Source organism: Chinchilla lanigera, unplaced genomic scaffold, assembly GCF_000276665.1.
Source record: "Chinchilla lanigera isolate Chin_1 unplaced genomic scaffold, ChiLan1.0 scaffold00038, whole genome shotgun sequence".
Lineage (NCBI taxonomy): Eukaryota > Metazoa > Chordata > Mammalia > Rodentia > Chinchillidae > Chinchilla > Chinchilla lanigera.
Window position 1 is genome coordinate 10,609,545 of NW_004955439.1, and position 11,747 is coordinate 10,621,291.

Below are 11,747 nucleotides of genomic sequence, written 5' to 3' on the forward strand. Positions count from 1 at the left end.
AAAAAAAAAAAAAAAAAACAGTAAGTCTAGTGCTATCACTAACAGTAGCAAAAACCACCTAAAGAAATGCAAATTCTAGCCAGGCCTGGTGGCTTAGGCCTGTGATTCCAGCACTTGGGAAGCAGAGGCAGGAGGCTTAGCTGCAAGTTTAAGGCCAGCCTGAACTATATAAGAAGACCCTGTCTGGAAGGAAGGAAGGAAGGAAGGAAGGAAGGAAGGAAGGAAGGAAGGAAGGAAGGAGGGAGAAAGAAATGCAAGTTCTATTGCAGGCAGTAGGTGTCCTGCACATGGACAAATTTCTTTGCATTCTGCTAATGCTGGTATGTTACATTTGTTACATACTAAAAACAGCAAATGTAGTAGAAACAGTTCAAAATCCAGGGTCGCTTCTTAATAATAAACACTGGGTTTTTATCTGTGATCATGAATAACCTAAGCGCTCCTGGCATTAAAAACTACATTTCCCAGCCTCCCTTGCAGTTGGCCAGGCAATTTATTAGCCAATGAAATGGGGGCAAATTGTGACTTTCAGGAAATATTCAAGGGAAAAGTGGGGAACCTGTCTTTATCCTTCTTTTTCCTTGCTAGTGACACTGCTGAACTTCACTGAGCCCTATGATCCCAGAAAATTGGTTAGGAACCCTGCCCTAACCTCTGTTTAGTGTAAAAAAAAAAAAAAAAAAAAATCGCCTTTACCCACAGGGCTTGGATAAAACTCATGGTCCATGCCAGATACAGGCGAAACACAGACGACCAATGCCTACCCTTGTCTTATAAATGTGCAGCTAAGATGCTTGTCCCACTGACTAATCAGAATGAAATGCTTGTTAACCGAACTGGTCAAGCTTCTTCCTCGTTCCAGGTCTTTGAACTTTGGACCATCCCTGGCCAGAGCTAGCAGGCAGCCCCTCCTGCTGCCTCAGGGAATACACATCCGGGGTCTACCAGCCCCAGGCATTCCTCACTGCAGTCTTCAAACCCTTTCTAACCTTGTTTACTCCTCCCGGAGTAAAAAAAAGAGTGAAAAACAAAACCCCCCTCCGCCCCACCGAGGAGAGGACTGTGGTTCCGCAGTCAGAGCATTCTCCGGCTGCAGTACCAGCAGTGCCCTGATCTGTGGTTTCACTTTTCAAGGTTTCAGTTATTCTTGGTCAACCACGGTACAAAAACACTACACGGAAAGTTCCAAAAATAAACAATTCATTAGTTTTAACTTGTGTGCCGCTCTGAGTAGCACAGTGAAATCTTGTACCACCCGACTCCCTCCTGCCTGGGCGTGTGCCATCCCTTTCTTGGTCCAGCGTGTCCACACTGTATGTGACCAGGCTCTCAGTCACTCAGCAGCCATGAAGGTTATTGGATCAGCAATGGTCGTATGGCAGTGATTATGTTCAAGTAACTTTACTTAATAGTAGCCCTAAAGGACACAGCAGCGACGCTGGGGTCTGATATACCAAAAAAAAGCCAGGAAGTACTGCCTATAGAGAGGCTGTGCTAGCTGCAGTTTCAGGCACCTACTGGGTGTTCGGGACCTCTCCCCGGACAGGGGGGCAGCACTACTGTGGTTCCCCTCCCCCTATCACGAGTACCTTTCCATGCCTTAAAACAACTCTCTTTACCGAGTCATGATTTACTTTTTATTTGACCCTGGCTAGAACATGGTGTGATGGGTAGAGCTGCCTTCACCGCTGGGGAGTAGGGGATAAAGGGTAGAGCTGCCCTCGCCATTGTGGAGTAGGGAGCGGCAGGAGGAAGTGAGCTAAAAGGAGCTAAGCTTGTACTGACTTTGTCATGCTATCAGCCAAGAACTCCGGCTTCCAAACCGAATTCATGCTGAGAAAATAACCCCTCTGTTATTTATGATTCTGTAACTTGAGGTCATCCATCCCATAAATCCTTTCCTAATCCTCACTGCCACAGCAGTCGGGGGAAAGCTCGCCACAGGAGGCCAGGTCCCAGCACTGAGATGGTGACGTGTGGTCCAGGTTTTTCACTACTACTCTTGGGGTGGCTGCTTCTCCCACACTTGAGGTGACACCTGGTGCTCAACCAGATTACATGGGAGAGCACCAAAAGAAAATCTCTGGGTGTCTTTTTCACCTGCCCTAAAATGCCACTGAAGGTATTCCAGAACATTAGCCTGGAAAAGACCTTGAAGATCATCTTATCCTGGGTCCTTTACAGCGTTGACAGAGCTACTGTGACCCAGGGATGCCAAGAGGACGAAGAACCTGTCAGGACACAGCAAGAGCTGAGCTAGGTCTCCGGACACCCACGGCCTGACAATTTCACTTAGGGTGCTACTGCGACAGCTGAAGGAACAGCCAAAGTCACCGAGCTGCAGCTCATCTTCAAGGGACAGAGAGATCAAGGAGTACGACACTAGGGGGAAAGTGAACCCTTCTGAAATTTCAGCCACAAGAAAAGGCTGGACCTGCTCCCACCGCAGCTGGGAGATGCTAACAGGCCAACAAGGTCTACAGAGAGAAAAACGAGCACGTGCTGGGTGACATTACCTCAGCTTCGCCGCTGTCTGGAGGAAGGCAGACATGAGTGATGTTCAGACCAGCCTGAAAGGGAACACAAGGCCACCTGTCACTATCAGAGAATATACTGTTAGGAATTACAAAGCATTTGTAAAAGTCAGCAGTTCTCACCTCTTCAGCCAGATTCTGGTTTATTTCCTGCATTAGGTTTTCATCACCTGCCTTAGAGGAAAGGAGAAACAGGAAGAATGTAACAACATGGACATGTCTTAAAAAGCATGAAATATTACACAGGGACTAAGTTTTGCGATTATTAACTATCTAATTACAAAGATGATAAGGAAAATGTGGAAAACGAATCTTACTGCTTATAAAAAAGGGATTAATAGTTGATATAAAACGAACATTAAGGGTCAGGGATATAGCTCAGAGGCACAAGCATCTGCCTGGCAAGAGCAAGGTCCTGAGTTTGATTCCCGGTACCAAAAAAACAAAACAAAAAAAACACATTAATTTCAAAGTATGTCACCTTTTAAAAAATAGCACTCCACATTTAAAAAACACTCCCAGCCAAGTGTGATGGTGTGCACCTGTAATCCTAGCTCTACAGGAACCTGAGGCAAGAGGATCACAAGTTCAAGCTCAGCTTGGGCAATTTAGTAATACAGAAAGACCCTTTCTCAAAATTTTAAAAAAGCGGTGGGGATGCAGCTCAGTGCTAAGACATGGGTTCACTCCTCAGTACTAAAACAAAAAACATCATCACATAGCCAACACCCCTGTCTGTGTGAGAACACGAAAGACAGAGGTATAAACAGCTTGCCCTTACGTGCTAGGTCAAAGAGCGAGCAGATTCTTCCCAAGAAACCCCCGCTGCTAATTCAGTTCGCCTCCCCTGTCTAACTGGTCCTTCTCTGTACAGAGATGTGTATCACACCCCAAGGAGTGTAAGCAACACGAGCACAGCTCTACAAGCACGAAACCCAGGGCCCCGATGGGTGCAGAGGCTCCGGGTCTGATATGCTGAAGGCATGCCAAGCACCGCTGTAGCAATCCAACTGCCGGGCTGCCAGCCTCCGCGCTTGGCTCACCTCCTCACTTCTCTGCACCTGCCGCCACACGGATGCCAATAACAAGGCAACAGTGCCAACAGCAGCTCAGCACTAAAGGGCCGCAGCCAAAACATGTACACAGAATGCAAAGTCCCGACACGGCAATGCCTTTTGGCACGCAGGCTGCAAAAGATACGGTAAAACCATTACCACATGCCCATGTGTCATCTGTCTGCCCCAACAGAACCGCAGGGGAGCTTTTGCTCCTATCACCTACAAGCCGCATTTGATAAGATTTTATAAGCATACATGGGCTGCTGTATATCCTGTGTAATGTGATTTCTGTGGGCGCCTGCTTTCTGACCCCTGGGAGCCCCCAACACCTGGGAGAGGATGGCACACAGGGCCAAGATGGCCTGCAACCTTGCAGAAGCACATGACCAAAGAAAGGCAAGGGACAGCACTTCCGACTGAGCCTACTCTGCCTTAACAATAGAGCTGGCCTTTAATTTACAAGTGTTTTCTACACTGAAAATGTTCCTCAAATAGCAGGACTGCACTGGGCGTGGTGGCACACGCCTGTAATCCCAGCACTCAGGAGGCTGAGGCAGGAAGATCGGTGCGAGTTCCAGGCCAAACTGGGCTACAAAGTGAGCTCAAGATCAGCCTGCACTGCATAGCAAGACCCTGTCTCAAAAGACAAAAAATAAAATAAAATAAAATAAATAAATAGCAGGACTGCACATACTCAGCTTACCTGAATAATAGCAAGGACTGGCTTAAATGCAGGGTTTTTTTCTTGCAACAAACGGAGAACTTCTTTTGAATTCTGAATAACTTCTCTACAGAGGAAAAAAAATGCCACAGTCATTTCCTTGTTAGGGGGTAGAAAGATGGGTATAACACATTTTCTTATGTTTGGTATCAGAAGGGAAAATAATCAGACAACAAAAGGAGGTACTAGAAGTGGAGTAGGGGAGGAGAAGCAGGACAACAAGGATGTCAAATGGGACAATCCAGTGGTTAAAATATGCAGCGAGGAACACGCTGGATGGTAGCAGTGATTTTCTAGAGGGGCATTTTTCTCTTGTATTTCTGAAGTTTCCTATAATGAAAAATTTAGGTTTTTTTTTTTAAAAAACATATTCCTTCACCACACTCTCCTCAAAAAAATGAATCTGAGGTCCATGGGGAAAGAAGGCAAACACACACGGGGAGAGGGTGGTGGAGACAGGGCTAGAAGAGGGCTCTCTGTCCGGCTAGATTCCAGGTCCAGAGCTAAAGGCAGACGGTGAAGGGAGAGCAGCAGGGGAGGGAAAGGGAGGTCGTGGAAATGGGATGCAGGGGAGTTTGGCAGCACCCCAATGGCCTCCCTGGGGAAGATTTCACTGATTAAGACAACACAGTCTGCACGTCTACCTCCTACAGGCCTAGCCCTGGGCACCTTCCCCTTGGCATCCTGGAGGTAAAAGTACTTGGAGGTCAGAGCCCAGCTACTAAATCCAACAGAACCTTCTCAGGAGAAGTACAAACGGCCAGCACACAGATGAGAAAAGGTTCAACATCTCTGGCCATTAGAGAAATGCAGATTAAAACAACACTGAGGTGGGCTGGGGATTTAGCTCAGGGGCACAGCGCCTGCCTGGCAAGCTCAAGGTCGTGAGTTCGATTCCCAGTACCAGAAAAAAAACCAACAAAAACAACACTGAGATTCTATCTTCCTCCAGAAAGAACAGGCTATCATCAAGAAATCAGATAACAACACAAGCTAGTGACACTGGGAGGAGGGGGTGGGGTGGGGGACATCCTGCATGATTGTCAGTGGCAATGTAAACTAGTACAATATTATGGAAATCAGTATGGAGACTCCTCAAAAAATGAAATAAGAAATTCCATGTGACCCTGCTAGTCCCGCCCTAGGTATCTTCCCAGAAGAGTTACAGTCATCATGCGGGTGGTACATGCATCCCCAAGCTTACAGCAGCACAAGTCACAATAGCGAAGTCTTGGAACTGACTTCTATGTCCATCAACATAGAGATGAGCGGATAAGGAAAATGCGGTACACAATGGAATACTACTCTGCCATAAAGGGTGAATTTGAGTAATTTGTAGGAAAATGGATGCACCTTGAGACTGATGTTAAGTGAAATAAATCAGACATAGAAATTTCAATATCACACAGTTTTTCTCATATGAGAAATTACAAATATTTTTATTTATTGTTTGTCTTTTTGAGACAGGGTCTCGCTACGCAATTCAGGTTAGCCTTGAATTCAGGTTAGCCTCACTTTGTAGCCCAGGCTGGTCTCGAACTTGCAATGATCCTCCTACCTCAGCCTCCCCAGTGCTGGGATTATAGGTGTGCATCACCATGCCCATCTGAGAAATTACAAATAAAGAGCAAAATAAAAGATAGATAATAGGAAAAAATTAAAAAAAGACACGGAAGAGGAAAGGGAAAAAAAAGTACTCTAGCCCAGGTACACAGACCCAAATAATTATGATCAAAGGCTCTTTCTGGAGCCTTCTGGATGGGTGATTTCAGAGGCCATCTTCACCACCATCAGCCTTATGAAGTAGTCTCATTAGCACAACACAATCAAGCCCCCCTCCTCCAATAAAAAGCTCAACCAAGGCAGTACCCAACTTCCGTGTTAAGATCACTGCCAGGGAAGACTTCTACCTGCAGCGCTGGGGATTGAACTCTGGACCTCAAACATGCTAGGTAAGTGCTCTATCACTGAGCTACATCCCCAGTCCCAGTCCCCCTTTAAACATTGTTTTCAGTCTCCAGCAAGTTCTTATACACACCTAACAGTTTTCCAAAAAATGCAAGTGGGCGATCCAGCCAGGTCCATCGGCGGTTAGTCCCCAAGAGCAAAAAATCTCCCAGTTTCCAGAGAGGTAGTTGAGGACTTGAGACCAAAGGGCACTGTAGCCCCCAGCAGAAGAGGGTAAAGCACATTTAAAGGCTTCAAAACTCACACCAGGGCCAGCTTTTCTACTGTCACCTGGGCAGACTCTGTGGGCAGGCAACTGTGTAAAACCTGTAAGCAATCTGGGTTGTTTTGTTTTGGTTTTAAAAACTTGGGATAAAGTAACTTGATTCCTAGGACACTTTTATGATGTTGAATAAATGAGATCATGCAGGTAAGTTTATAAATCACCTAATAAGTGGGCACTAAAATCCACCAGTGCAGTGATGGGTGACTGAGGGCCATGTGCTGTGCTGTCTCACAGCCTCGCAGGGCCGCTAATTTGGGCCACGATGTTCTTTCTGCCTGGCCTGGGATGCCACTGGAGTATGGGTCCCAAGCAGTCCTTCGTGTGTGAATTACCTGGGAAGTTTAATAAATATGAGGGTGTCTATATCTTCCCCCAGAAAGTCAGACTCAGAATGTCAGGGTGGAACCCAGGAATGTATCTTTTTGACCGTGCATCCATGAAGTTCTGGAACAGACAGTGGAAAAAAATAGCCAGGCCTGGAACTTGGGGCTTCTGCGGACCAGTGTGGGCAATATACTTGGTCTCGATGGACCCTCACTTCCTCATATTTAAAACAGGTGTGCTCCACCTTCTTATTATTAGACATATTTTTTTCTGTAAGGCAACGCTGCCCTGGAATACTCAAAACACTCACACCGATAGCAATAATTTCCCCAGAAACATGTATATTCACCCACCTCCTAGAAAATGGAAACACTTCAATAGCTAAGTCAGCAGTAGGTAAAAAGTAATCTAACTTTTAAAACAGCTGGGGCACAGGGGGTAGAAAATGTAGGTGGATAACCTTTCTTAAAAGGTTATGTCTATTCCTGTACACTACTAATAAACTCACTGAGGAAGAAATTAGGAAAAAAAATACCATTCACAATAGCGTCAAGAAAAATGAAATACTTAGGCATTAACCTGACTTAAGGAGGGGAAAGACCTGTACAATAAAAACAACAGTACTCCGAAAAAAAAAATTGAGGAGGACATCAGAAAATGGAAAGCTACTTCCTATTCCTGGTTAAGCAGAACAAATACAGTCAAAATGGCCATACTTTCAAAACTGATATACAGACTTAATGCAATCTCAGCCAAAATTCCAGCAGCATTCTTCACAGAACTGGAGAAAAGAACCCTAAAATTCATATGGAGCCAGAAGACACCCCAAATCGAAAAAGCAGTCCTGGGTAAGAAGGGGCCAATGGGAGGCATCGGAGTCCCAGACCTGAAGTTACGTTACAAAGCTACTTCGAAAAAAAACCCAGCATGGTACTGGTACAAAAACAGACATGCAGATCAACGGAGCAGAATAAAGGATACAGAAACAACCACAAGCACATTCAACTATCTGATCTTTGACAAAGGGGTCAGAAACATCCATGGGAGGAAAGATCGCTTCTTTAATAAATGGTGTTGGGAACAGTGGTTATCCACATGCAGAAGGTTGAATCTAGACCTATATTTCTCACCAAAATCAAAACTGTATTTCCCCCTAACATCAAAATGGATCCAAGAACTAAATGTTAAAAGAAACAAGCTAATGGAAGACAGAATAGGTAAAACTCTTGAAGTCACAGGCGTAGGCAAGGACTTTTTGAACAGAACCCCGGCTGCACAGGACACAGTACTAAGAATCAACTAATGAGATCCTGTAGGAAAAAATTTTGCCATCCATTCCTCAAAGGACTCATATGTAGAATACATGTATATAGCAAGTCCAAAAACAGATCCCTCCAAATGAAAGACCTAGTCAAAAAACAGGCAAGCTGAGTGAATAGACAACTCACAGAAGTATAAATGGCCCAAAAATACAGGAAGAAATGCTCAACATCGCTGGCCACCGGAGAAACGCAAATTAAAATAACACTGGGATTCCATCTAACCCAGAAAGAATGACTGTCACCAAGAAATCAGATAATAACAAAGGCTGGCCAGGCCGGAGGGTAAAAAAGGAACCCTTCTAGATTGTTGGTGAGAATGTAAACTGGTACAATCACTTTGGGAATCAATATGCAGATTCCTCCAAAAACTGAAACTAGATATTCCATTTGACCCAGCTACCTCCCTTCTAGGTATCTTCCTGAAAGAGTCCAAGACATATTACAGGGATACGTGCCTATGCGTGTTTATAGCAGCACAATTCATAACAGCTAAATCTGAAAGTGGTCTACATGTCCATCAACAGATGAATGGATAAAGAAAATGTGGTCCTTAACACACAATAGGATATTACTGTGCCATAAAGAAAGGTAATGAGACCTCTGTATGGAAATGAATGCACCTTGAGACTATAATGTTAAGTGACAACAGGAAGTAGGGAGATAGATGTTTCTGTAAGTGAAAAGGATCAAGAGTGGGGGGAGGGGAAGAGAAGAGAGGGAAGGGATGAAAAAAAGGAAGTAAGATGTCATATGTGCACTCCCAGCTCCACACAAGAAATCTAATGTCAGTACTGCAAATATAATTTTTTAAAAAAGGAAGGAAGGGGATCAAGAGATGGGTGGAGGGGGAGGGAAGAAAGGGGAAGGAGATGAAAAAAAGGAATTAAAACGTAATTATGTACAAACACCCCACAAGGAACATAAAGGTGATGTACTACAAACATGTACTAATAAAATAGTAATTAGGGGCCGGGGATTTAGCTCAGCGGCACAGCGCCTGCCTGGCAAGTGCAACGTCGTGAGTTCAATTCCTGGTACTGGAAGAAAAACAAAAACAAAAGAAGTAATAAAAAAAGGTCATGTCACTTTTGTTGTTGCGTGTATTCACCATGTTTCTGTCACTATGTAACAATATACCCCAGTAACTTAAGTTTGGCTCACAGCTGTAACAGTTCCAGTCCAACACTGGGTACCCACTGCTTGGAGACCCTGGTAAGGGCTGCATAACACCCTGGGAGCGTGCGGCAGGGGAAAAGCACTTGCATCATGAATGAGTCAGGAAGAAGGGAACAAACCCTTCGCGGTGCCCCACTCCCCTTCAAGGGCAGCCCCCCACCCCAGCCCCCCTCAGGCCTCACCTCTCAAGGCTTCCTTACCTCCCAGCAGCACCTCCCTGTGACCCGAGCCTGTGGCCCACACAACTATGGGGGACCGTCAACCTCCAACCTGCAGCACTGGGGCTTTCACTGACTGCTGTTCTGCAGTTTTTGACCCTGGGGCTTCCTCAGTTCTATCACAGGTCAATGGAAAGCTGAGAGACAACCCGAAGCACCAGAAACCCTATCATCCCCCAAAATGATCTTCGCTGATTTGCTGACTGAAACACTGGAGGATTACGGTCTCAGGACAGCACTAGGTCGCCGTGCTTCTCAGGGAGCTCATTCGCTAACTTTTCTGATTCATGTCTGAGGATTAAGACTAACATTCTAGGCCAGTGATGGAGAACCTTTCAGAGCTTCCAGAGACACACACAGCCCGCTGAGGAGTCCTAGGCTCTTGAATGTCTACTCCAGGTGGCTTCTGCTCAAACTCGAGTCCCCCTTTCCTCAAGTCCTGGGGAGATCACTTTCAGGCCAGAGACTTCTGGTCGACCATGCACATAACTCCATCAAAAGGTATGACCAAGTTTCTTGGGGCACCGAGAATGACAAATACACTATGACTGCTACCGGGCAACAGAGACTGAGACACACAATCAAATTGAAAGATGAATATCAGTTTTCACATGAATACATGCATCCTGGGATCACCAGAGCACCATAAAGCTTATGGCAACTTCATGTAGGCGATAAGGGTAAGGTTCCCATTCTGGAGGCGAAGACTACCCCCAGCAGCCTGCGGGGGCTGTCAGCTCACACAGCCAAGGAGGGGTAAAGTCATGTTGCAAACGAGAACATCCGACTTTAGCCATAGCTCCAGAAGCACTGACTCAATGATCTTCCTTCTGGTTTCCAACTGGGGGCAGACAATTGTGCCCAGCTGCTAAGAATGCCTCTTACATTTTTCAGTGGTTAGAAAAATCAAGATAAGAAAAATATTTCAATGGCAGGTGTAAATTACATGAAATTCAAATTTCAGTGTCCATAAAAAAAGGACCAAATTTCATTAAAATGCTATGAAATTTTGTTACAAAAATACCTACCTGATATTTTTGATTTTCCCTCTTGGTCCACTAACCCTAAAATACTTATTATGCAGCCCATTACATTGAAGGTTTTACAGACCCTGGTTTAAAGTATTGTAAAAAGCCCGCAGAGGTTGGGTGTGGTGGCACATGCCTATAGTTCCACCACTCAGGAGGCTGAGGCAGGAGGATCATGTGAGTTGGAGGCCCGCTTGGGCTACAAAGTGAGTTCAAGCCCAGCCTGAACTGCATAATGAGATCCTGTCTCAAAAGGAAAAAAATTGTAAAAACAATGGACAACACTGGATGAGGCCTTAACCTGTGACAATCCCCAGGGTAGGCACTTTGTGTTTCTGTCACTGAATTGTTCTGTCTTCAGTCCATAACCTACCATGATGAGCTCAGCAGTGCTCTGGTTAAAATCCAATGACTCAAAGTAAATCCAAGGTTCTAGACAAAATAATCTTAAAAGGCTCCTTAGACTTATTAGTCACATCATGAAGAAGTTGGGAAAGTCACCAGTTATTACCAGGGAGAGGGATAAAGGGAAGGAAGGGGTGGACAGGAAAAAAGACACACGCACAGAGTGGGGTGGGACAATAATTTGGAATTAAGGCCAGAGGGAAAAGCGGAGGGAGGGGGAGCCAGTCCCAACAGCATCCTGTGCCTCGGTCCGAACTCAGAGCAAGCTGGGAAGTCTCCAGATGGGTGTGGGTGCATCGCTCTGCAGGATCTGGGGTCTCAGGAACGCGCTGCTCCACAAAGGACTTGACCAGCGCTCTTCCTCCTCGGTCTTCCACCCATAAGCGGAAGGGTGAGGACCGGAGGGACGGGGATGAGTGTGGGGGACGCAGGGCGGTCATCCCGAGGCCTCCACTGCTGGCCTCCAGGTCTAGAGAGAACCTTCCCAACGCAGGCGCGCTGGGGACTGCGTGGGCCCGCGCGGCGACACAGGAGCCGGGCCAGCCGCGTCGCTCGGCTCGCTCTGCGGATTGCGCGGGACCGCGTCCACCTCCTTTCCTCCAGGAGATGAAGTCTCCCTGAAGCCGCGAAGTCCGGGCAGCCCGGCGGCGCGCAGCCCCGCGCTCCACCTCCCGCCTCGCGCGCCGCCCCTTTCCGGGCCCCTCCGCGCGCGGTTGCATCAGAGCCGG

General features: G+C 46.3%; 1 protein-coding gene across 1 annotated transcript in view; it reads right to left on the reverse strand.

The window, feature by feature from the left end:
- Nucleotides 1-11,747, reverse strand: part of Mthfd1l (methylenetetrahydrofolate dehydrogenase (NADP+ dependent) 1-like) — a gene marked incomplete in the record, with an annotated part of 189,260 nt that overhangs the window by 176,813 nt on the left and 700 nt on the right. The window contains 3 exon segments of the mRNA XM_013517397.1: nt 2,517-2,570; nt 2,658-2,708; nt 4,296-4,380. Coding sequence (XP_013372851.1) covers nt 2,517-2,570; nt 2,658-2,708; nt 4,296-4,380 — 190 coding nt within the window.